We start from the raw sequence: 27364 nt of genomic DNA, 5'->3' as shown, positions 1-27364 counted from the left end.
GGAGACTCGCCAGAGACCACCAGCGAACATGTGGTGAGCGCAGAGTCTCCTGCACTCGCCTAAAAAGTCGCCTAAGTGGGACAGGCCCTTTAGGGGTGTCCGCTGAAAACCAGTCCACTGTGACACTGCCCTTTTGTGTAAAAAGGTTCCTATTAAATCTTCCCCCCCCCCCCCTATGTCTTCTGGTTCTCGATTCCCCCACACTGTGTAAAAGACTACACCAAGAGACTCCCCTCTTTGTGTTTACCTTGATTCAGTGCTGGCTGCACCGTCCAATTCATTAAACGGCGTGAACTGATGAGTCTCCTGGCTGACGACCTCAGATATCTCTGCTCCCCCGTCCACGCCTTTCAAAGCGTAGGTGTACGTGGAAACACTCCGAAGATTCTTGCCCTTCTGCAAGAAAAGGGACAGGTGGCGGTCGACTTTAGCGTCTCTTAGATTTCTCTCTCGCTCTCCGCCCATGGTCTTTGGTTTAGTCCAGTTTGGAGATACAGCGCTGATACAGGCCCTTCGGCCCACCGAGATCAGAGTGCCCAGCGATCCCCGCACGTTAACACTATCCTACACACACTATGGACTGGCTAGATGCAGGAAGATTGTTCCCGATGTTGGGGAAGTCCAGAACAAGGGGTCACAGTTTAAGGATAAGGGGGAAATCTTTTAGGGCCGAGATGAGGAAAACATTTTTCACACAGAGAGTGGTGAATCTCTGGAATTCTCTGCCACAGAAGGTAGTTGAGGCCAATTCATTGGCTATATTTAAGAGTTTGAGGGATTACACGTTCACTAGTTATACGAGTAGAATTAGGCCATCTTAACTCCAAGATGTGGATCTTGTGGCTAAAGGGATCAGGGGGTATGGAGAGTAGGCAGGCACAGGATACTGAGTTGGATGATCAGCCATGATCATATTGAATGGCGGTGCAGGCTCGAAGGGCCGAATGGCCTACTCCTGCACCTATTTTCTATGTTCCTATGACTATGTTTACATTTACCAAGCCAAATAACCTACACACCTGCACGTCTTTGGAATGTGGGAGAAAAACTGAAGATCTCGGAGAAAACCCACGCAGGTCGCAGGGGTTGGGAACGTACAAACTCCGTACAGACAACACCCTGCCGTAGTCAGGATCGAACACGGGGTCTCCGGCGCTGCATTGGCTGTAAGGCAGCAACTCTACCGCTGCGCCACCGTGCCGCCCCCAAGTTCCCCACCACGGTGCAACCTCTGCACTCACCTGTTGGCAGGTGTCACACTGCTGGGAGAGTTCGTTGCCTTTTGTCTCCGAGACCTTTTCCTGGCAGTTGTCCAGATCCTTGGCCTTCGTGACGGCGATTTGTCTGGCCTTCTTGTCCTCCTGGATGGTGTAGCTGGAGAGACAGACACCTTCCAACCCATTCTAGGTATCACAAACAGTCAGTCAATTGCATGCCCAATTCAACGAGTGAAAAATCAAACCAACATATTGAATAATGTTTGCAAGAATGATCCCGGGAATGAGTGGGTGAGCACATGATGAGCGTTTGACGTCACTGGGCCTGTACTCGCTGGAGTTTAGAAGGTTGAAGGGGGAACCTCATTGAAACTTACAGAATAATGAAAGGCCCGGATAGAGTGGATGTGGAGAGGATGTTTCCACTAGTGGGGAAGTCTAGGACCAGAGGTCACAGCCTCAGAATTAAAGGGCGCTCTTTTAGAAAGGAGGTGAGGACAAACTTTTTTAGTCAGAGGGTAGTGAATCTGTGGAATTCATTGCCATAGAGGGCTGTGGAGGCCAAGTCAGTGGATATTTTTAAGGCAGAGAGACAGATTCTTGATTAGAATGGGTGTCAAGGGTTATGGGGAGAAGGCAGGAGAATGGGATTAGGAGGCAGAGATCAGCCGTGATTGAATGGCGGAGTGGACTCGATGGTCCGAATGGCCTAATTCTACTCGTATAACTAGTGAACGTGTAATCCCTCAAACTCTAAGGCATAACTCCATAGCTACGGAAGCCAAACTGTTGAAAGAGCCTCACAGTGAATGAATGAATGAATGAATGAACGAATGAATGAATGAATGATGGGGTACTGATCATATTGTATGGCAGTGCTGGCTCGAAGGGCCAAATGGCCTACTCCAGCACCTATTTTTCTTTCAATGTTTTCTATGAATGATGGGCCATGTGGGAGTTGGAGGTCACGACGCTGGGAACATTGGAGGGATCGCCTTGAGGGAGGGGTGTGTGGGGAGGGGGTGGGGGAGGTGGGGGGGGGGGGTGGGGGGGGGGGAGAACAAAGGAGGACAGGCAGCAAATCAGGAGAGAAGGAATGGGAGAAGTTTCAGGTCGAGACCCTTCTTCAGACTGAGAGTCGGGGGAAAGGGCAACGAGAGAGATATATAGAAGATGATGTGGAGAGATATGGAACAAAATGATGGTAAATTGCGCAAAAACGTAACGATGATAAAGGTAGCGGGCCATTGTTAGCTGTTTGCTAGGTGAGAACGAGAAGCTGGTGTGACTTGGGTGGGGGAGGGATATGACCTGGTATGATCTGGGGGAGTGATATGGTCATAAGGTCATAAGTGATGGGAGCACTTATATATATATAGTCTGTGGAATTCTCTGCCTCAGAGGGCGGTGGAGGCAGGTTCTCTGGATGCTTTCAAGAGAGAGCTAGATAGGGCTTAAAGATAGCGGAGTCAGGGGATATGGGGAGAAGGCAGGAACGGGGTACTGATTTGGGATGATCAGCCATGATCACATTGAATGGCGGTGCTGGCTCGAAGGGCCGAATGGCCTACTCCTGCACCTATTGTCTATTGCCTATTGAGCAGAATTTGGCCATTCGGCCCATCAAATCTATCCCACCATTCAACCATGCCTGATCTATCTCTCCCTCCTAACCCCGTTCTCCGCCATAACCCCTGACACCCGTACTAATCAAGAATCTATCTACCTCTGCTTTAAATGAATCCATTGACTTGGCCTCCGCAGCCTTCTGTGGCAAAGAATTCCACAGATGGAGAGAAAGAGAGAGGGAATGCAGGGGTTACTTGAAGTGAGAGAAATCTAGATTCGTATCATGGGCATGAATATTGATCAACTCCAGCCCTTTGGGTCTATATTCTGGTTCAACCTCCTCCGCACCTTTTCCAAAGCCTGCGCATTCTCTCCGGTCATGGGGGCGCCCAGAACTGCACGCGGAAACCCTACGAGTGTTTACGACGGAGGTACCTCTTGCAACTCGTAGATATTCTGGTTCTTCTTGATGCTGATCTGCAAGATGTTCAGGATGGCTCGGTGGATGTTGAGGACGTTTTCGGGAATGTCCGGAGGGGCGAACAGGTTCCCGACTCGCCCCCGCGTGTACTCGAAGACCACGGGCTGGCACAACTGCGCGCCCAAACTCCGGGTCAGCTTTCGAGCCGGAATAAACTCCTCCGACGGCCAGATCCCACTGTACTCGAGGATTTGAGGTGAGATGACCTGGAAGATAGAAAATAATAATATATATATATTTTTTTAAATGTACATTCAGTGACTATCGAACATTGAATGACCTCTTTTCAACAGGTCCTTCTTCAGTTGCACAGAGCCCCAGAGAGACCACACCTGGAGTATTGTGTACAGTTTTGGTCCCCTAATTTGAGGAAGGACATTCTTGCTATTGAGGGAGTGCAGTGTAGGTTTACAAGGTTAATTCCCGGGATAGCGGGACTGTCATATGCTGATAGAATGGAGCGGCTGGGCTTGTATACTCTAGAATATAGAAGGATGTGAGGGCATCTTATTGAAACATATAAGATTATTAAGGGTTTGGACACGCTAGAGGCAGGAAACATGTTCCCGATGTTGGGGGAGTCCAGAATCAGGGGCCACAGTTTAAGAATAAGGGGTAAGCCATTTAGAACGGAGACGAGGAAACACTTTTTCTCACTGAGAGTAGTGAGCCTGTGGAATTCTCTGCCTCAGAGGATGGTGGAGGCCAGTTCTCTGGATACTTTCAAGAGAGAGCTAGATAGGGCTCTTAAAGATAGCAGAGTCAGGGGATATGGGGAGAAGGCAGGAACGGGGTACTGATTGGGGATGATCAGCCATGATCACATTGAATGGCTGTGCTGGCATGCAGGGCCGAATGGCCTACTCCTGCACCTATTGTCTATTGTCTATTACATTAAGATGTTGGTCCTGCCCCATCTCGACTTGGAAACAGAAGATAGACACAAAATGCTGGAGCAACTCAGCGGGACAGGCAGCATCTCGGGAGAGAAGGAATGGGTGACGTTTCGGTTCGAGACCCTTCTTCAGACTTGGAAACATATCATTTTGCTGAACACCCACGCTCAGACTGCCTTGGCCTACGCAATCTCCCGGTTGCCAAACACTTTAACTCCCCTTCCCATCCCCAAACTGACCTTTCTGTCCTGGGCCTCCTCCACTGCCAGATTGAGGCCCAGCATAAATTGGACAAACAACTCCTGATTTAGTTTAATTTAGTTTTGAGATATGACGCGGAAACTGGCCCTACGACCCACCGAGTCCGCACCGACCAGCGATCCCCATACGTTAACACTATCCTACACACTGGGGACAATATACAATTTTTATCGAAGCCATTTAGCCTACAAACCTGGATGTATTTGGAGTGCAGGAGGAAACCGGAGCACCCAGAGAAAACCCACGCAGGTCACGGGGAGAACGTGCAAACTCCGTAGTCGGGATCGAACCTGGGTATCTGACGCTGTGAGGCAGCAAATCTACCGCTGTGCCACCGTGCCGCCTTCCCAAAATCCCATTGGAAACCAAGTTGCAGTTGCCTAATTACGTGACCCGATGTAATACCGTTAGTGTACGGGATGATCGCTGGTCAGCGCGGACTCGGTGGGTCAAAGGGCCTGTTTGCGCAGTATCTCTAAACTAAATTAAACGATCAGAAAGTATACTTTCCAATGCCTGGGTAGCTTAAAGGTGGCCCTCCTGGAAACATCGAAACATAGAAAATAGGTGCAGGAGTAGGCCATTCGGCCCTTTGAGCCTGCACCGCCATTCAATATGATCATGGCTGATCATCCAAAATCAGTATCCCATTCCTGCTTTTCCCGCATATCCCTTGATTCCATTAGCCCTAAGAGCTAAATCTACCTCTGGAAGATAAAAGTTCCTTACCTTGAGGAGATGCTTCTTTTCGCCCATTGAGCTAATCTGCACTTTGCTGGTGATCTTAAGGCCTCCCTTAGCCAAACCATCTTCTGGGAGGCCTGTCAGAACCACCCCCTCGTAATGGTAGAGGTAAGTTTTCTTTTGACTGAAAATGGGTTCTGCAAGTGAAAGCACTCAGTGTTCACTTAACCATCGAAGGAGTCCGATGTTTTGATTAAAAAAGTGTTATTCTTAAGAGGAGAAATACTCACCATAATGGGCTTGCTGGCTTCCTGTGGGCGGTTCAAAAAAATAAGAATAATCATTAAAATTAAATGGAAGGTTCATGAAATGATCTTCAAACATTATTGTTTTTTTTTTTGCTTAAAATATATTTAACTTGAGAAGTTGGCATCATAGAGTCATAGATTCGCACAGCTTGGAAACAGACTCTTCGTCCCAACATGCCCACGTTGACCAACATAGAAACATAGAAAATAGGTACAGGAGGAGGCCATTCGGCCCTTCGAGCCAGCACCGCCATTCATTGTAATCGTGGCTGATTGTCCCCTATCAATAACCCGTGCCTGCCTTCTCCCCATATCCCTTGACTCCACTAGCCCCTAGAGCTCTAACCATCCAGGGATTTGGCCTCCACTGCCCTCTGTGGCAGGGAATTCCATAAATTCACAACTCTCTGAGTGAAAACGTTTTTTCTCACCTCAGTCTTAAATGGCCTCCCCTTTATTCTAAGACTGTGGCCCCTGGTTCTGGACTCGCCCAACATTGGGAACATTTTTCCTGCATCTAGCTTGTCCAGTCCTTTAATAATTTTGTATGTTTCTATAAGATCCCCCCTCATGCTTCTAAACTCCAGTGAAAACAAGCCTAGTCTTTTCAATCTTTCCTCATATGACAGTCCCGCCATCCCAGGGGTCAATCTCGTGAACCTACACTGCACTGCCTCAATCGCAAGGCCCCATTTATACTGGTCACATAATAATAATAATAATACACTTTTATTTGGGGGCGCCTTTCAAAAATCTCAAGGACACCCTACAGAGATTAACAAGAATAATAAAACATATAATCGGAATCAAATAAATAATAAAGACATCACCAATACACAAATTAAAAACAGAATTCAGTCCAAAGACAAAAAATCAAAAACAGAATGTGAAGAGAGAGCAGCGGCAGTTAAACCGCGCCAGCGTACACTCTCCCTTCCGACAGCCATCTTGGACACAGACTAACATGTTTACTTACACACAAAAAAAAAAAAAAAAAAAAAAAAAAAAAATCTTCCCCCCACAATGGTTACCACTGTGGGGGAAGGCACAATGTCCAGTCCCCAACCCCAGTTCACCCAAAGTCAGGCCTATTGAGGCCTCCGCTATTGCCTCTACGGAGGCCCGATGTTCCTGGCCGTTCTCACCGGGTGGTGTTGCCCCGGCGTCGGGAGAGTCCTCTCAGCGGCTGGGCCACCTGGAACGGCCGCTTCCTAACTGGGGACCGCGGCTTCCGAAGCCGACAAGGCCGCGCCGGTTTGGAGCTCCCAGGCTCCCGATGTTAGAGTCGGCGCCGCCCGCTCCGCTCCGCAGACCCGCAGCCCGGAGGTGTTGATCTCGGCGGTCACAGCTCACCGGAGCTCCAGCGCGTCGATCCAGCGCGGCGACCCAGGCAAGGCATCGCCCGCTCCGCTCCGCGATAGCGCTCCAGCGCTGTGCCGCCACCGAAGCCGAGGTGCTGGGCGGTCCCCGCCAGGAAACGGCGCTCCACGCCCGCTGGTAGGCCACGAGGACGGGTCGACGGGGCAGCCCGGAGAAAAAGCTGCCTCACCGACCAGGTAGGGACTTAGATATATAGTTACCCCCTTCCCCCCCATATTAAAAAGTCCATTCTCCAACAAACAAAGAACAGGACTCACTAGAACTGCAAAAAAAAAGTGAGTTAAACGGACGGCTGCTGGTTAGCAGCCGTTCCCCAAGATGGCTCCTAAAAGGGAACGTACTATACTAGAACTCTTAAAGATAGCGGAGTCAGGGGATATGGGGAGAAGGCAGGAACGGGTTACTGATTGGGGATGATCAGCCATGATCACATTGAATGGTGTTGCTGGCTCTATTGTGCATGTCTTTGAGATGTGGGAGGAAATCAGAAGGTCCGAACGAAACCCATACGGTCACAGGGAGAACTTGCCAACTCCACACAGACAACGGCCAAGGTTAGGATTGAACCGGGGTCTCCAGCTCTGTGAAGTACCAGCAACATTGCTTTGTCCTCAGCCTTTCTTGTGTAGGTGGGTTGAGCAGTCCTCCTGGCTCAATGTTTCGTTAAATATCTTTAATCGGACTCTACTGGACTTCATCTTGCACTAAACGTTATTCCCTTTATCCTGTATCTGTACACTGTGGACAGCTTAATTGTAATCACATATATAGTCTTTCCGCTGACTGGATAGCATGCAACAAAAAGGTTTACACTGTACCTCGGTACACGTGACAATAAACTAATGACTATGATAGACAATAGGTGCAGGAGTAGGCCGTTCGGTTCAATGTGATCGTGGCTGATCATCCCCAATCAGTACCCCGTTCCTGCCTTCTCCCCATATCCCCTGACTCTGCTATCTTTAAGAGCCCTATTTAGCTCTCTCTTGAAAGTATCCAGAGAACCAGCCTCCACCGCCCTCTGAGGCAGAGAATTCCACACACTCACAACTTTCTGTGTGAAAATGTGTTTCCTCATCTACGTTCTAAATGGCTTACCCATTATTCTTAAACTGTGTGGCCCCTGGTTCTGGACCCCCCCAACATCGGGGACATGCTTCCTGCCTCTAACGTGTCTAAACCCTTAATAATCTTATATGTTTCAATAAGGTCCCCTCTCAACCTTCTAAACTCCAGTGTATACAACAGAGTATGGGGGTCAATCTCTTTGTCTCTTGTCTCTAACACCTGGAGGCGGTAAGACGTGGCGGACTTACCCACAAACCCAACGAGGAGCGCGAGAGTAATCCACCTCATGGTTGCGGAGACAGCAAGGCGACTGGTGGCCAGCGCTCCCTGCCCCTTTATACCAAGTGCCCGGCCTCCCTCCGCCACGACCAGTCTCCTTTGCCACCAATCCCCTGTCCCTTGGATCCTTCTGCGTCAATGAGAGGAGGAGAGAGATTTAAACCTTTCTTTGCAGAGTTGGCGGAAGTCCCCCAGTCACCAAGGTCTTTGCTGCCTGGCGCTGCTGTGATGTCGAGGGGACTTTGGCCCCTCTGTTTTTGAAAGCTTATTTGCAATCTGTCCCTGCCACACTTGGCAACGTGGGCACATGGGTTAGGGTGACCTGGCTTATGCAAACTTGCCACCTCAAAATACTTGTGTTCTGTTTACTTTTAATATTCTTTTAATGTTCAAATATCATATTATGCATTTGCTGAGTGTGTTTTTTCAAATGGTTTTTGCTCTAGTTATAATTCCGAAATATAATTGGCCTCTTTCAGGTTATAATTAGAAACATAGAAACATAGAAATTAGGTGCAGGAGTAGGCCATTCGGCCCTTCGAGCTTGCATCGCCATTCAATATGATCATGGCTGATCATCCAACTCAGTATCCCGTCCCTGCCTTCTCTCCATACCCCCTGATCCCCTTAGCCACAAGGGCCACATCTAACTCCCTCTTAAATATAGCCAATGAACTGGCCTCAACTACCCTCTGTGACAGAGAGTTCCAGAGATTCACCGCTCTCTGTGTGAAAAAAGTTCTTCTCATCTCGGTTTTAAAGGATTTCCCCCTTATCCTTAAGCTGTGACCCCTTGTCCTGGACTTCCCCAACATCGGGAACAATCTTCCTGCATCTAGCCTGTCCAACCCCTTAAGAATGTTGTAAGTTTCTATAAGATCCCCTCTCAATCTCCTAAATTCTAGAGAGTATAAACCAAGTCTATCCAGTCTTTCTTCATAAGACAGTCCTGACATCCCAGGAATCAGTCTGGTGAACCGTCTCTGCACTCCCTCTATGGCAATAATGTCCTTCCGCAGATTTGGAGACCAAAACTGTCCGCAATACTCCAGGTGTGGTCTCACCAAGACCCTGTACAACTGCAGTAGAACCTCCCTGCTCCTATACTCAAATACTTTTGCAATGAAAGCTAACATACCATTCGCTTTCTTTACTGCCTGCTGCACCTGCATGCCTACCTTCAATGACTGGTGTACCATGACACCCAGGTCTCGCTGCATCTCCCCCTTTCCCAATCGGCCACCATTTAGATAATAGTCTGCTTTCCCGTTTTTGCCACCAAAATGGATAACCTCACATTTATCCACATTGTACTGCATCTGCCAAACATTTGCCCACTCACCCAGCCTATCCAAGTCACCTTGCAGTCTCCTAGCATCCTCCTCACAGCTAACACTGCCCCCCAGCTTAGTGTCATCCGCAAACTTGGAGATAAACTTGGAGAATGCATTTCGTTGTCTCTGTACTGTACACTGACAATGACAATTAAAATTGAATCTGAATCTGATATTGCCTTCAATTCCCTCATCCAGATCATTAATATATATTGTAAATAGCTGGGGTCCCAGTACTGAGCCTTGGGGTACCCCACTAGTCACTGCCTGCCATTGTGAAAAGGACCCGTTTACTCCTACTCTTTGCTTCCTGTTTGCCAGCCAGTTCTCTATCCACATCAATACTGAACCCCCAATGCCTTGTGCTTTAAGTTTGTATACTAATCTCTTATGTGGGACCTTGTCGAAGTCTGGAAGTCCAGATACACCACATCCACTGGTTCTCCCCTATCCACGCTACTAGTTACATCCTCGAAAAATTCTATAAGATTCGTCAGACATGATTTACCTTTCGTAAATCCATGCTGACTTTGTCCAATGATTTCACCACTTTCCAAATGTGCTGCTATCCCATCTTTAATAACTGACTCTAGCAGTTTCCCCACTACCGATGTTAGACTAACTGGTCTGTAATTCCCCATTTTCTCTCTCCCTCCCTTCTTAAAAAGTGGGGTTACGTTTGCTACCCGCCAATCTTCAGGAACTACTCCAGAATCTAAAGAGTTTTGAAAGATTATTACTAATGCATCCACTATTTCTGGAGCTACTTCCTTAAGTACTCTGGGATGCAGCCTATCTGGCCCTGGGGATTTATCGGCCTTTAATCCATTTAATTTACCCAACACCACTTCCCGGCTAACCTGGATTTCACTCAATTCCTCCAACTCCTTTGACCCGCGGTCCCCTGCTATTTCCGGCAAATTATTTATGTCTTCCTTAGTGAAGACGGAACCAAAGTAGTTATTCAATTGGTCCGCCATATCCTTGTTCCCCATGATCAACTCACCTGTTTCTGACTGCAAGGGACCTACATTTGTTTTAACTAATCTCTTTCTTTTCACATATCTATAAAAAGTTTTGCAGTCAGTTTTTATGTTCCCTGACAGTTTTCTTTCATAATCAATTTTTCCTTTCCTAATTAAGCCCTTTGTCCTCCTCTGCTGGTCTTTGAATTTCTCCCAGTCCTCCGGTATGCTGCTTTTTCTGGCTAATTTGTACGCATCATCCTTCGCTTTGATACTATCCCTGATTTCCCTTGTTATCCATGGATGTACTACCTTCCCTGATTTATTCTTTTGCCAAACTGGGATGAACAATTTTTGTAGTTCATCCATGCAGTCTTTAAATGTCTTCCATTGCATATCCACCGTCAACCCTTTTAGAATTAATTGCCAGTCAATCTTGGCCAATTCACGTCTCATACCCTCAAAGTTACCTTTCTTTAAGTTCAGAACCATTTTTTCTGAATTAACAATGTCACTCTCCATCCTAATGAAGAACTCAACCATATTATGGTCACTCTTGCCCAAGGGGGCACGTACAACAAGATTGCTAACTAACCCTTCCTCATTACTCAATACCCAGTCTAAAATAGCCTGCTCTCTCGTTGGTTCCTCTACATGTTGATTTAGATAACTATCCCGCATACATTCCAAGAAATCCTCTTCCTCAGCACCCCTGCCAATTTGATTCATCCAATCTATATGTAGATTGAAGTCACCCATTATAACTGTTTTGCCTTTGTCGCACGCATTTCTAATTTCCTGTTTGATACCATCTCCAACTTCACTACTACTGTTAGGTGGCCTGTACACAACACCCACCAGCGTTTTCTGCCCCTTAGTGTTTCGCAGCTCTACCCACACCGATTCCACATCCTCCAAACTAATGTCCTTCCTTTCCATTACATTAATCCCCTCTCTAATCAGTAACGCTACCCCACCTCCTTTTCCTTTCTGTCTATCCCTCCTGAATATTGAATATCCCTGGATGTTCAGCTCCCAGCCTTGGTCACCCTGGAGCCATGTCTCTGTGATCCCAACTATATCATAGTCATTAATAGCTGGGGTCCCAGTACTGAGCCTTGGGGTACCCCACTAGTCACTGCCTGCCATTGTGAAAAGGACCCGTTTACTCCTACTCTTTGCTTCCTGTTTGCCAGCCAGTTCTCTATCCACATCAATACTGAACCCCCAATGCCTTGTGCTTTAAGTTTGATATCATTGGTGCATTTCTAAGAGGGTTGTATAATTTAATCTCCTTAAGTTTAGTTTTAAAGATGGGAACAGGCCTTTCGCTCCACAGAGTCCACGCCGGTCGTCGATTACTCGTTCTGAAGAAGGGTCCCTATCCATGTTCTCCGGTGATGCTGCCTAACCCGCTGAGTTACTCCAGCAATTTGTGTCTTTTCTTGATCACTCATTCACAGTCATAGAGCGTGGAAACAGGCCGTTCGGCCCAACTTGCCCATACTGGCCAACATTGGTTCCATCTGCCTGTTGTCCAGGACTCCCTGCTGAATCCTCTCCATCTACTCATCCAGCCCTATACAACTGCAGAAGAACCTCTTTACTCCTATAATGAAATCCTCTTGTTATGAAGGCCAACATTCCAATAGCTTTCTTCACTGCCTGCTGTACCTGTAAGCCAACTCTCAGTGACAAGGATGCCCAGGTCTCGCTGCACCTCCCCCTTACCTAACCTAACCCCATTGAGATAATAATCTGCCCCCTTGTTTTTGCCACCAAAGTGGATAATCTCACATTTATCTATATTATACTGCATCTGCCACGCATCTGCCCACTCACTCCACCTGTCCAGGTCACCCTGCAACCTTCTAACATCCTCTTCACAGTTCACACTGCCACCCAGCTTTGTGTCATCTGCAAACTCGCTAGTGTTGCTCCTAATTCCCTCTTCCAAATCATTAATATATATGGTAAACAGGTGCGGCCCCAAGACCGAGCCTTGCGGCACTCCACTCGCCACTGCCTGCCATTCTGAAAAGGACCCGTTCACTCCTACTCTTTGCTTCCGGTCTGCCAACCAATTTTCTATCCATGTCAACACCCTACCCCCAATACCATGTACTCTAATTTTAGTCACTAGTCTCCTGTGCAGGACCTTATCAAAGGCTTTCTGAAAGTCTAGATACACTACATCCACTGGCACCCCTTCATCCATTTTACTTGTCACATCCTCAAAAAATTCCAGAAGATGTTGAAAATCCAGGAATAAGTTACGACTCTTTGGAAGACTACTCACGACCATCCAGGCGATATGTCATAGAAACATAGAAACATAGAAAATAGGTGCAGGAGTAGGCCATTCGGCCCTTCGAGCCTGCACCGCCATTCAATATGATCATGGCTGATCATCCAACTCATATCCTGTACCTGCCTTCTCTCCATACCCCCTGATCCCTTTAGCCACAAGGGCCACATCTAACTCCCTCTTAAATATAGCCAATCAACTGTGGCCTCAACTACCTTCCGTGGCAGAGAATTCCAGAGATTCACCACACTCTGTGTGAAAAATGTTTTCCTCATCTCGGTCCTAAAAGATTTCCCCCTTATCCTTAAACTGTGACCCCTTGTTCTGGACTTCCCCAACATCTGGACCAATCTTCCTGCATCTAGCCTGTCCAACCCCTTAAGTTTGGTCGTGAGTAGTCGCCCAAAGAGTTGTACCTTTTTCTGGTCGCCGCTGGATATTCAACATGTTGACAATTTTTGGCGACCCGCTGCGACCATGACGGGTGCCGGCAAGTCGCCGAAAATAAATCACGTGTGGGACAGGCCCTTTAGTAATCAAGTCAGAGGTTTCTCTGGAGTTTAGAAGGATGAGATGGTATCTTATTGAAACGTATAAGATTATTAAGGGTTTGGGCAAGCTAGAGGCAGGAAACATGTTGCCGATGTTGGGGGAGTCCAGAACCAGAGGCCACTGTTTAAGAATAAGGGGTAAGCCATTTAGAATGGAGATGAGGAAACACTTTTTCACACAGAGAGTTGTGAGTCTGTGGAATTCTCTGCCTCAGAGGGCAGTGGAGGCCGGTTCTCTGGATACTTTGAAGAGAGAGATGGATAGGGCTCTTAAAGATAGTGGAGTCAGGGGAGAAGGCAGGAATAGGGTACTGATTGTGGATGATCAGCCATGATCACATTGAGTGGCGGTGCTGGCTCGAAGGGCCGAATGGCCTAATCCTGCACCTATTGTCTATTGTCTATTGTCAACTGAAAGAGCGAGGGTCTCCAATGAGACCCTAACACTGCCGCCTGTCTTAAATACCGTACGGCCTGCGTGTAACTTTGAACGTGACACTGAGGGTGCCATTGACTGAGCCAAAGTGGCCTCTGCGCAGCTTGACGGGGTTGGTGTTATGCAACCCTGCAGCTTCAGGTCACGGAAACCTGACATAGCTGGATGCCAACCGTGGAGATGTTTACGCAATCGAGCAAACAATCACAGTGGACGGTAGCCTGGATGGGGAAGGTGAAGGAATCAATCATTTAGTTCAGTTTAATTTAGTTTAGTTTACAGCAACTGAGATCAGGATTCAACCCGGGTCTCTGGAGACGACAGTTCTACCGGCTGCGTGCTGGACAAGTGGGTTACGGTCTTGTTCGGAGGTACCACTATTTTGGTTTGGTTTGGTTTAGTTTAGTTTAGAGATACAGCGCAGAAACAGGCCCTTCGGCCCAGCGAGTCCGCGCAGACTAGCGATCCCCGCACACTAGCACTATCATTCACACACAGTAGGCACAATTTACATTTATACCAGGCCAATTAACGAACAAACCTGTCTGTACGTCTTTGGAGTGTGGGAGGGGGCAACCAGATTCTCGGAGAAAACCCACGCAGGTCACGGGGAGAACGAACAAACTCCGTACAGACAGCGCCCGTAGTCAGGATTGAACCTGGTGCTGCAAGCGCTGTGGGGCAACAACTCTACCGCTGCGCTAACGTGCCGCCCTTTCACACAAAGGGTGGTGGGCTAGTGTGGATGGGAGATATTGGCCGGTGTGGGCAGGTTGGGCCGAAGGGCCTGTTTCCACACTGTATCAACCTATGACTCTAATATTACATTGAGATTGAGATTCAAGATTCAAGATTAATTTTTATTGTCACAGGCACCAATTAAAGTGCAGTGACATTTGAGTTACCGTACAGCCATCCTAAGTAAAAAGCAACAGACACACGGCCACATCAAATAAAATTTAACATAAACATCCACCACAGCGGAATCTACATTCCTCACTGTGATGGAAGGCAATAGAGTTCAATCATCTTCCTCTTTGTTCACCCGTAGTTGGGGCCGTTGAACCCTCCGCAGTCGCCACTGTCGACGGTCCGATGTCTGAAGCCCTCACCTGGGGATGATGGAAGCTCCGGCGTCGGGAACGGATTGGAACTCTCCAGGGCATGGAGCTCCCGACTCCGCCACTTCTTACCGGACACCGCGGGCTTCGTGGTGTTAAAGTCCACAGGCCCCGCGGTTGGAGCTTTTCACAGTGGATCCTCGGAAAAGGATCGCCCGCTCCGCGATGTGAAAGTCCGCGCGCCCGCGACTTGAAGCGCCGGGCAATTGGTGTTGAGGATGCGGTGGCTGCAAAGACCAGCAAAGTCCGATGAAAGATAATCGGAGGATCCCCAATGAGGTAGATGGCAGGTCAAGACCGCTCTCCAGTTGATAGTTGTCTGCTAACTGCTGGAAAAAAAACTGTCCCTGAATCTGGAGGAATGTGTTTTCACTCTTCTCTACCCCTTACCCGATGGAAGAGAGGAGAAGAGGGAGTGTCCGGGGTGAGACTGGTCCATGATTAGGTTGGTTTGTGTGATGGTCTGGGCTGCGTCCACAATTCTCTACAATTTCTAGCGGTCTTGGATGGAGCTGTTCCCAAACAATGCTGTGATGCAAACCAATGAAATGCTTTCTATAGCGCATCTGTAGAAGTTGGTGAGAGTTGTTGGCGACAGGACGAACTTGCTAAGCCTTCTAAGGTAGTTGGTCCGGGACAAGTTGCTGGTGATATTTACTCCCAGCAACTTGAAGCTTTCAGCCATCTCTATTTAGGCACCGTCAATGCAGACCAAGGTGTGCGAACCACTTCACTTCCTGACCTGAAACGTCCAACAATGGGGACACTCCTTCAATTTTAGATCAGGAGGTCAAATCCAGGACTCTGTCAACTCTCTGGAATGGGACTGGAATCTTTTGACTCCACACCACGAAGAAATGCTTTTGAACTGAATCTCAGATTGCCAGAGTGAGAACATGATCCGTTTCACTGACTTGGGAGAAACAAAGGAAGAGGCGGAGACAGTGGGCTGCGGGAGAGCTGGGAAGGGGAGGGGAAGGAGGGAGAAAGCAGGGACTACCTGAAATTGGAGAAGTCAATGTTCATACCGCTGGGGTGTAAACTACCCAAGCAAAATATGAGGTGATGCTCCTCCAATTTGCAGTGGGATTCACTCTGGCCATGGAGGAGGACCAGGACAGAAAGGTCGGATTCGGAATGGGAGGGGGAGTTGAAGTGCTGGGCCACCGGGAGATCAGGTTGGTTAGTGCGAACTGAGCGGAGGTGTTGGGCGCATAAGGTGGAGATGCATTAAGGCCAAAAGGCCAAAACTAGAAAATAATGAAAATACTCAGCTTCTGCACAAAATGAAACAGAAATAAGATTAAATGTTGAAGAGAGGAGCTTTTGATTTAGAGATACAGAATGAAAACAGGCCCTTCGGCCCATTGAGTCCGTGCTGGCCATCGATCACCCATTCACACTAGTTCTATGCTATCTCACTTTCTCATTTGCTCCCTACCCATTTAGGGCAAATTTGCAAAGGCCAATTAACCTACAAACCCAGAAACAAGGAACTGCAGATGCTGGTTAAATGCAAAAAAAAGATTTCAAGTGGTGGAGTACCTCAACAGGACAGTTAGCACCTCTGGAAAACATAGAGAGGTGATGTTTCGGGTTGAGACCAAACAAATCCACAGGTCTTTGGAGCGTGGGAGGAAACTGGAGCACCCGGAGAAAAGCCTACGCGGTCACGGGGAGAACGTGCAAACTCCGTAGAGACAGCACCCGTGGTCAGGTTCGAACCCGGGTCACTGGCGCTGTGAGGCAGCAGTTCTGCCGCTGCGGGAAGGAAACGGAGGACGACGTTTCGGGTCGGAACTTGGGCTTGGACACGCTAGAGGCAGGAAACATGTTCCCGATGTTGGGGGGGTCCAGAACCAGGGGCCACAGTTTAAGAATAAGGAGTAAGCCATTTAGAACGGAGACGAGGAAACTCTATTTCTCACAGAGAGTTGTGAGTCTGTGGAATTCTCTGCCTCAGAGGGCGGTGGAGGCAGGTTCTCTGGATGTTTTCAAGAGAGAGCTAGATGGGGCTCTTAAAAATAGTGGAGTCAGGTGATATGGGGGGGAAGGCAGGAACGGGGTACTGATTGGGTATGATCAACCATGATCTCATTGAATGGCGGTGCTGGCTCGAAGGGCCGAATGGCCTACTCCTGCACCTATTGTCTATTGTCTTCTTCAGACAAAAATGGTCTTGACCCAAAACGTCGACCGTCCATTTCCCTCCACAGATGCTGCCTGACCTGCTGAGTTCCTCCGGCATTTTGCTTTTGTTTTTTAGTACTGGTATCTGCTCTGTGGACTCAGTGATTTTTGTCGTGCTATCTTATCATTGAAAACTTCAGGTCAGGAAGACCTGTGCACTGTGTTTGTTCTTCATATCGATATGGAGTGGGGGGGGGGGGATGGGGAGAAGGGCGGAGATTAAAACCATGCAGTTGGCTGAAATTACTGGCTGTCGAAACTATTGTGTAACTCAAAACAGACCTTTCTGTCCTGGGTCTCCTCCTCAGTCAGAGTGAGGCCAAACGCAAATTGGAGGAACAGCAACTCATATTTTTCGCTTGGGCAGCTTACACCCCAGTTGTATGAATATTGGTTACACTAACTTCAAGTAACCCTTGCATCCGCTCTCTCACCATCCCTCCCCCACTCAAGCCGTACCAGCTTCAAAGTCGTCTTGTTGAGTCTCATTGTCTGTAACTCGTTTTCACCCAGCCCGCAGCTAACAATATCCTGTTTCCTTTATCATTGCTACTTTTTTTGCATATATTTCATTCTCCACATCACCGTCTTTGTCACTTGTTTCCCTCTCCCATGACTCTCCAGTCTGCAGAAGGGTCTCGACCCGAAACGCCGCCTATTCTTTCTCTCCAGAGATGCTGCCTGTCCCGCTGAGTTAATCCAGTTTGCATGACCATAGTAGCTGGAACAGTCCGTTGCTGGGTTGGAAAGGGTCTGCCATGATCTTGTTAGCTCTGGAGTTCCACCTCCTGATGTATAATTCCTGCAGGGGGGTGAGTGATGTTCCCATAGTGTGTTCGGCCGAACGCACTACTCTCTGCAGAGCCTTCTTGTCCTGGACTGAATGCCCACAGTACATCCAACGTCCAGAGTCTGAAGAAGGGTCTCGATCCGAAAGGTCACCCATTGCTTCTCTCCAGAGATGCTGCCTGACCCGCTGAGTTACTCCAGGATTTTGAGACTATCTTCAGTTTAAACCAGCATCCGCAGTTCCTTCCTACAACTACACAAGGCAGGAGCCCTGGTTGAAATTTACGAGTCGTCCTTAAATACAGGAGAGGTGCCGGAGACTGGAGGGTGACAAATGTTGTGCCTCTTTTCAAGTAGGACTGCAGGGAAAATGCTGGGAACTATAGGCCGGTGAGCATAACATCTGTAGTTGGTAAGTTGCTGTAGAGTATTCTGAGAGATAGGATATACAGGCATTTGGATCGGCAAGAGCTGATTAGGGATATTCAGTGTGGTTTTATACATGGGAGGTCGTGCCTCATAACTCTGAAAGATTTTTTTGAAGACGTGACCATAAAGGTCGATGAGGGCTGAGCTGTAGATGTCGTGTACATGGACTTCAGTAAGGCGTTCGACAAGGCTCTGCATGGTAGGCTGCTCTGGAAGGTTAGATCGCATGGGATCCAAGGGGAGATAGCTGAATGGATAGCAAATTGGCTCCATGGAAGGAAGCAGAGGGTGATGGTGGAAGGTTGCTTCTCAGACTGGATTCCTGTGACCAGTGGTGTGCCTCAGGGTTCGATGCTGGGCCCGTTACTCTTTGTCATCTACATCAAGATTTGGATGAGAACATACAGGGCAAAATTAGCAAGTTTGCTGATGATACAAAAGTGAGTGGTTTTGCAGATAGTGAAGATGGTTGTGAACGATTGCAGCAGGATCTGGATCGATTGGCCAGGTGGGCGGAGGAATGGCTGATGGAATTTAATACAGAGAAGTGTGAGGTGTTGCATTTTGGGGTGTCGAACAAGGGTAGGACATATATAGCAAATGGTAGGTACACAAAAAAGTGGAGAAACTCAGCGGGTGCAGCAGCATCTATGGAGCGAAGGAAATAGACAACGTTTCGGGCCGAAACCCATATAGTAAATGGTAAATCTCTACTAAGTTGTAGAGCAGAGGGATCTAGGAGTGCAGGTGCATGGTTCCTTGAAGGTCGAGTCGCAGGTAGATAAGGTGGTCAAAAAGGCTTTTGGCACTTTGGCCTTCATCAGTCAGAGTATTGAGTGTAGAAGTTGGGAGGTCATGTTGCAGTATCAGACGTTGGTGAGACCGCATTTAGAATATTGTGTTCAGTTCTGGGCACCGTGTTATAGGAAAGATATTGTCAAGCTTGAAAGGGTTCAGAAAAGATTTACGAGGATGTTGCCAGGACTAGAGGGTGTGAGCTATACAACAGCCAGGTTGAGTAGGCTGGGACTCTATTCCATGGAGCGCAGGGGGATGAGAGGGTATTTTATGGAGATGTACAAAATCATGAGAGGAATAGATCGAGTAGATGAACAGAGTCTTTTTCCCAGAGTAGGAGAATTGAGGACCAGAGGACATAGGTTCAAGGTGAAGGGGAAAAGATTTATTAGGAATCCGAGGGGTAATCTTTTCACACAAAGGGTGGTGGGTGTTTGGAACAAGCTGCCAGAGGAGGCAGTTTAGGATGGGACTATCCCATCGTTTAAGAAACAGTTAGACAGGTACATGGATAGGACAGGTTTGGAGGGATATGGACCAAGTGCAGGCATGTGGGACTGGTGTAGCTGGGACATTGTCAAGAGACAAGAGAGTTTATTGTCATGTGTCCCAGATAAGACAATGAAATTCTTGCTTGCTCGATCCAAAACATCACCCATTCCTTCTATCCAGAGATGCTGCCTGGCCCGCTGAGTTACTCCAGCATTTTGTGTCTATCTTCAGTTTAAACCAGCCTCTGCACTTCCTTCCTACGCATGTATTATCCACAGGTAGTCTGCCTAATGCAGCTGAGATCAGATCTAAACATCGAAAGGATCGGGGATAAAGGGAACAAGCAGAGACGGGATCAAGTTTGACACAAAATGCTGGAGTAACTCAGCGGGTCAAACAGCATATCTGGAGGGCGGTCACGGTGGCGCAGCGGTAGAGTTGCTGCCTTACAGCGAATGCAGCGCCGGAGACCCGGGTTCAATCCCGACTGTGGGCGCCGTCTGTACTGAGTTTGTACGTTCTCCCCGTGATCTGCGTGGCTTTTCTCCGAGATCTTCGGTTTCCTCCCACGCTCCAAAGACGTGCAGGTTTGCAGGTTAATTGGCTTGGTAAATGTAAGAATTGTCCCTAGTAGGTGTAGGGTGGCGTTAGTGTGCGGGGATCGCTGGTCGGCGCGGACCAGGTGTTTCCGCGCTGTTTCTCTAAACTAAGAAAAGGAATATTTTAAAGGACCCTTCTACACGTTGAAAGTTGCCTTGTAAAGGAGAGCCTGTAGCACCACCCTGTGGTGGAGGCAATAATTACAAGAACATAAAATTAGAACATGGAACTGCAGTACAGCACAGGAACAGCCCAAATGTCACAGTCTAGGCCGAACATGATGCCAAAACCAGCCCTTGATACCTGCATGTAATCCATATCTCTCCATTCTCTACATATCCATGTGCCTATGTAAAAGCCTCTGAAATGCCACTATTATCTCTGCCTCCAGCACCACCCCCAGCAGCTCGTTCCAGGCACTCACTGTGCAAAATGAAGTATAATCAATGTTCCCAGCTGTAGAGTTGCATATCTTGCTGATATGTATGTTTGAGCTATTTAATGCTAACAACTTAAAAGGTATGGCTTGCCTATTTCGGAATAGCCTGGAGCTATGGAGGGGTGAGGGGGTGACCTGCTGGAAGGCGGCACGGTGGCGCAGCGGTAGAGTTGCTGCCTTGCAGCACCAGAGACCCGGGTTCAATCCTGACCACGGGTGCTTGTCTGTATGGAGTTTGTGCGTTCTCCTCGTGACCTGCGTGGGTTATCTCCGAGATCTTCGGTTTCCTCACACGCTCCAAAGACGTGCGGGTTTGTAGGTTAATTGGCTTCGGTAAAATTGTAAATTGTTCCTAGTGTGTGTGGGATGGGGTTAGTGTGCGGGCATCGCTGGTCGGCGCGGACGCGGTGGGGCGAAGGGCCTGTTTCCGCGCTGTGTATCTCCCAACTAAACTAATCTAAGCAGGTTGTGTTAACTTGACTACATTACTTCTGAGATTAAATGGAGTGCATTTGAGATTGGACTATATGGCCACACTGAGCTGTTTTGTAGTAAATGCCTACTATGTTCTGTTGTGCTAAAGCAAAGCAAGAATTTCATTGTCCTATCAGGGACACATGACAATAAACTCACTTGAACTTGAACTTGATTTATATAGACGATCAGATTCAAAATTTGCTCATTTCCCCGTGGCAGTCTGCTCAGTGAATTGAATTCGATTGAATACTTCATTGTGACAAGTCACAGTGGAATTCTTAGCTTGCAAACCCATGGTATGCCAAGAGTCACCACCTAAAGGATGCTTAAAAAGTTACAAAGTACGACCCCCCTCCCCCCCAGGCCCACCCTTGTTCCCCCCCCCCCCCACCCCGGTCTTCTTTTTTCCTGTATCTGTACATTGCGGACAGCTTGACTGTAATCATGTATAGTCTTATAGACTGGATAGCACTCATAAAAACAGTTTTTTATTGTACCTCGGTATACGTGCCAATAGTAACCTAAACTGAAGCTAAAATATATTTTTGAAAGATTCCTTCATAGAGAAGGGGCCTTGGTGCGGAACTAGTGAGTTGCTCTGGTTTGTAGGTTAATTGGCTCGGTATAAATGTAAAACATGTCCCTAGTATGTGTTGGATAGTGTTCATGGTTGGTGCGGTCGTCCTCCTGTTTCCACAATGTGTCTCTAAACTCTGATAGAGAGGCGCAGATGTAATGGGCTGAATGGCCTCCTTCTATAAGGTCACAAGGTCATTAGTGATAGGGGCAGAGTTAGGCCATTCGGGCCATGTAGTCTACTCCGCCATTCAATCATGGCTGATCTATCTCTCCCTCCGAACCCCATTCTCCTGCCTTCTCCCCATAACCCCTGACACCCGCACTAATCAAGAATCTATCTATCTCTGCCTCAAAAATATCCACTGACTTGACCTCCACAGCCTTCTGTGGCAAAGAATTCCACAGATTCACCACCACTATGGATGATCAGACATGATCATATTGAATGGCGGTGCAGGCTCGAAGGGCCGAATGGCCTACTCCTGCACCTATTTTCTATGTTTCTATGTTTCTCTGACTAAAGAAATTCCTCCTCATCTCCTTCCTGAAGAACGTTCTTTAATTCTGAGGCTGTGACCTCTGGTCCTAGACTCTCCCACTAGTGGAAACATCCTCTCCACATCCGCTCTATCCAAGCCTTTCACTACTCGGTACATTTCAATGAGGCACACCTCATCCTTCTAAACTCCAGCGAGCACAGGCCCAGTGCCGTCTAACACGACTATACTGTGACTATTCAAAGATGTTTTGGCTCCAGATTTCCTCATCTCCTGGTTTGTAGCTTGTCGATCGTTAAGTGGTTATGCCTTGTGGATAGGGCAGCTGAAGCAAACATATCCTTATACAATTTAAAGAGGCCGTTAATGCTTTGGTAAATTGTAGGATTCTACGGATTTGTTGAGTCCGATGGATTTAAATGCTTTCCCCGGGCCAGCTGTGATGAATTTCATACAGGGTCTAAATTCCATGGTCACAAATGAAATGTCTCTGCAATCCCCCATGCCTGAGGCAGACAACCACTAAGAATTTCATTTTCAAATCCCTTAGCTCAAATCGGCAACTAATTTTGTTACGGCTCACAGATAAGCTTATTATAACGGGGGGCTATAGAGCTTGTGATTATACACTTACTGCAAGGGTTTAGTTTCGTTCAGTTTAGAGATACAGCGCGGAAAAGGGCCCCTTCGGCTCACCGAGTCCGCGCCGACCAGCGATCCCTGCACACTGACGCTACCCGACCCACACACACACTAGGGACGATGTTCCATTTACACCAAGCCAATTAACCTACAAACCTGTGCGCCTTTGGAGTGTGGGAGGTGTACTGAGGTACAATGAAAAACTATGTTTCTGAGTGCAATCCAGTCAGTGAAAAGACTATACATGATTACAGTCAAGTCGTCAACAATATGCAGATAAGGATAAAGAAGAACGATTCATTCATTCATTCAATCATTCATTCATTCAATCAATCATTCATTCATTCATTCAAGAGGTACAAAAGTGTGAAAACGCACACCTCCAGATTCAGGGACAGTTTCTTCCCATCTGTTATCAGACAACTGAACCATCCTCTCACCAACTGGAGAGTGGTCCTGACCTCCCATATGCCTCATTGGAGCCCCTCGGACTATCTTTAATCGGACTTTACTGGACTTTGTCTTGCACTAAACGTTATTCCTTTTATCCTGTATCTGTACACTGTGACGGCCTGATTGTAATCATGTGTAGTCTTTTTGCTGACTGGATTGCATGCAACAAAAAACCTTTCAGTGTGGCAAATAGTTAAATGAAACTAAGACTGGACAGATGATGTCCCCAGTGGAGACTTTTCTTCAGACTAGTCTGGCCTCGGCTACTGTTGTTCAGTGAGCACAATGTGAGCACAAAGTGTGCACAACACTAGACTAGTGATGTGCTCACATCTACAGTCATCTGCGTCTCCAAGGTTCTTCAGACTTTAGAGATACAGCATGGAAACAGGCCCTTCGGCCCACCGAGCTTGCGCTGACCAGTGATCGATCACCCTGTACACTAGCACGATTCTACACACTAGGGACAATTTCACAATTCTTACTGAAGCCAATCAACCTACCAACCTGTACGTCTTTGGAATTTAGTTCAGTTTAGTTTAGTTTAGAGATACAGCACGGAAACAGGCCCTTCGGCCCACCGGGTCTGCGCTGACCAGCGATCCCCGCATATTAATACTACCCCACACACACTAGGGACAATTTTTACATTTACACCAAGCCAATTAACCTACATACCTGCACGTCTTTGGAGCGTGCGAGGAAACCGGAGCACCCGGAGAAAACCCACGCAGGTCACGGGGAGAACGTGCAGACAGCGCCCGTGGTCAAAATCAAACCCGGGTCTCTGGCGCTGTGAGGCAGCAACTCTACTGCTGCACCACCGTGCACTGGATAACATGTAATACAATCCCCAGTCTCGCTCTCTGACACAGCATCCATCCCTACCTGTGGAAGCGTGCTATTTGTTTGCCACTTTGCTTAGTATCTGGTGATTTGTCACTTTGTGGGGGGCTTGCCTGGTTTAAGGTACGGGGCGAGCACGGTGGCGCAGCGGTACAGTCGCCGCCTTACAACGCTTGCAGCGACGGAGACCCAGGTTCGACCCCGACTACGGGCGCTGTATGTACGGAGTTTGTACGTTCTCCCCGTGACCCGCGTGGGTTTTCTCCGAGATCTTCAGTTTCCTCCCGCACCCCAAAGACGTACACGTTTGTGGGTAAATTGGCTTGGAATAAATGCGAAAAATGTTCCTAGTGTGTGTAGGATGGTGTTAGTGTGCGGGGATCGCTGGACTGCATGGACCCGGGGGGCCGAAGGGCCTGTTTCTGCGCTGTATCCCTAAAACTAAGTTGTCTGCTGTATACCCTACATCACTGCACCGACCACACTCTGCTGGTTTTAAGGCACTTCAGGGGATAAGATCATGAAAGCGGCTTTATGTACAAGATGGATCCATTTGCATTCTTGATGAACAAGTTTGTAAATCCATTATTTGATGTTAGATGCTCCACGGATGAGGCGTTCCACACCAGGACATCTGAAATGTCCTCACTATTCAGGGAACGGGGGTTCCCCTCCTCCACCATAAATGAGGCCCGCACCAGGGTCTCTTCCATACCCCGCAACACTGCTCTCTCTCCCCATCCCCGCACTCGCAACAAGGGCCGAGTCCCCCTAGTCCTCACCTTTCACCCCACCAGCCGTCACATACAAAAAGTAATCCTCCGTCAGTTTCGCCACCTCCAACGTGACCCCACTACTCGCCACATCTTCCCATCTCCCCCCATATCTTCCTTCCGCAAAGACCGCTCCCTCCATAACTCCCTTGTCAATTCTTCCCTTCCCTCTCGGTCCACCCCCTCCCCGGGCACTTTCCCTTGCAACCTCAAGAGATGCAACACTTGTCCCTTTACCTCCCCCCTCGACTCCGTTCAAGGACCCAAGCAATTGTTCCAGGTGCGACAGAGGTTTACCTGCATCTCTTCCAACCTCATCTATTGCGTCCGCTGCTCTAGATGTCAGCAGATCTATATCGGTGAGAGCAAGCGGAGGTTGGGCGATCGTTTCGCCGAACACCTCCGCTCGGTCCGCAATAACCAAGCTGACCTCCCGGTGGCTCAGCACTTCAACTCCCCCTCCCACTCCGCCTCCGACCTCTCTGTCCAGGGTCTCCTCCATGGCCACAGCGAGCAGCACCGGAAATTGGAGGAACAGCACCTCATATTCCGTTTGGGGAGTCTGCACCCCGGGGGCATGAACATCGAATTCTCCCAATTTTGTTGGTCCTTGCTGTCTCCTCCCCTTCCTCAGCCCCCCTGCTGTCTCCTCCCATCCCCCAGCCTTCTGGCTACTCCTCCTTTTCCCTTTCTTGTCCCCACCCACCCCCACCCCCGATCAGTCTGAAGAAGGGTTTCGGCCCGAAACGTTGCCTATTTCCTTCGCTCCATAGATGCTGCTGCACCCGCTGAGTTTCTCCAGCTTTTTTGTGTAACCTTCGATTCTCCAGCATCTGCAGTTCCCTCTTAAACACATTTGATGTTAGATGTTCAGTGTATATGCTTCTTTCAAGTACCAGGAAATCTGTGTCATACGTTCATAAGTAGTAGACAATAAACAATAGACAATAGGTGCAGTAGGCCATTCAGCCCTTCGAGCCAGCACCGCCATTCAGTGTGATCTTGGCTGATCATCCCCAATCAGTGCCCCATTCCTGCCTTCTCCCCATATCCCCTGACTCCACTATTTTTAAGAGCCCTATCTAGCTCTCTCTTGAAAGCATCCAGAGAACCCGCCTCCACCGCCCTCTGAGGCAGAGAATTCTACAGACTCACCACTCTATGTGAGAAAAAGTGTTTCCTCATCTCAGTTCTAAATGCCTTACTCCTTATTCTTAAACTGTGGTCCCTGGTTCTGGACTCCCCCAACATCGGGAACATGTTTCCTGCCTCTAGAGTGTCCAAACCCTTAAGAATCTTATATGTTTCCATGATAGGTGCAGAATTGGGCCATTCAGTCCATTAAGTCTAGTCCGCCATTCATTCATGGCTGATCTATCTCTCCCTCCTAATCCCATTCTCCTGCCTTCTCCCCATAACCCCCAGACTCCCATACTGATCACGTCATGCTCCCCTAATTAAGAAATATTCGACATGTCCCCATGTTGACAAACTTTGGACTTCATCGGGCTTCAATGTTATATCTTTGCGCTATATGTTGCGCCCTTCGTCCATTATCTGTCCTCTGTAGGCAGCTTGAATATACATCATCATCACCGTTGAACACATTAGCGACGCTGTGGCGCTGGTTTCCGACGGGAACGGTGACGGACGCACCACACATCTCCGTCCTCCAGTTCCTGCGGACTTCCGCCACTGGAAGTATAGGATCTTGGTGCGTGTGTGTGCTTGATCATCGTTCCTTACGAGCTTCTAGCGAACCAACGGCCATCCACACTTCAGTAGAAGTTGAATATACAGTCTTTTCCAAGGCTGCATAGCACCAAAACAAGAGCTTTCTCCTCTCCCTTGGCACATGTGACAATGATAAACTGCAGTTTAGAGTTTTTAAGAAGGAACTGCAGATGCTGGACAATCGAAGGTGCACAAAAATGCTGGAGAAACTCAGCGGGTGCAGCAGCATCTATGGAGCGAAGGAAATAGGTAACGTTTCGGGCCGAAACCCTCGGGTTTCGGCCCGAAACGTTGCCTATTTCCTTCGCTCCATAGATGCTGCTGCACCCGCTGAGTTTCTCCAGCATTTTTGTGTACCTGCAGTTTACAGTTTATTGTCAAGGGTACCATAGAAAAATAGAAACATAGACAATAGGTGCAGGAGTAGGCCATCCGGCCCTTCGAGCCAGCACTGCCATTTTTATTGTTATTATCTATTATTAGTTTTAAAAATGACTTTGAACTTTATTTCGAATAGATTAAAAAAAATAAAAAGCTAATGTGTGAAACAGCATACAAAAACACAAAATAAAAACAAGAATATTTATATAGTGTCATAAACAAAATTTTTGTTAATAAGTAAAATCGTATGTGTCCGAAAAGGAGCAGGAAGAACCCAAAGCTTATTAATTCCCACCCCTTATTCAACTGCATATAATTATCTTACGCAAATTTAGCAGCTATTTTGTCATAGAGGGTTTCGGCCCGAAACGTTGCCTATTTCCTTCG

The 27364-nt window shown here is 48.0% G+C and overlaps 1 protein-coding gene across 1 annotated transcript in view; it reads right to left on the bottom strand.

Moving 5' to 3' along the window:
- LOC129701303 (vitellogenin-A2-like) overlaps nucleotides 1-8152 on the bottom strand; it is a 43816-nt gene extending 35664 nt beyond the window's left edge. Inside the window, exons 1-6 of the mRNA XM_055642469.1 lie at nucleotides 8113-8152; nucleotides 5399-5419; nucleotides 5154-5305; nucleotides 3222-3473; nucleotides 1242-1403; nucleotides 248-396 (exon numbers count right to left, since the gene is read on the bottom strand). Of these exons, the coding sequence (XP_055498444.1) occupies nucleotides 248-396; nucleotides 1242-1403; nucleotides 3222-3473; nucleotides 5154-5305; nucleotides 5399-5419; nucleotides 8113-8152 (776 nt within the window). The remainder of the gene's footprint in view (nucleotides 1-247; nucleotides 397-1241; nucleotides 1404-3221; nucleotides 3474-5153; nucleotides 5306-5398; nucleotides 5420-8112) is intronic.
- Between the last annotated feature and the right edge of the window lie 19212 nt (nucleotides 8153-27364).

Source organism: Leucoraja erinacea, chromosome 10 (genome assembly GCF_028641065.1).
Source record: "Leucoraja erinacea ecotype New England chromosome 10, Leri_hhj_1, whole genome shotgun sequence".
Taxonomy (NCBI): Eukaryota; Metazoa; Chordata; class Chondrichthyes; order Rajiformes; family Rajidae; genus Leucoraja; species Leucoraja erinaceus.
This window is presented reverse-complemented; position numbering and strand designations above follow the sequence as displayed.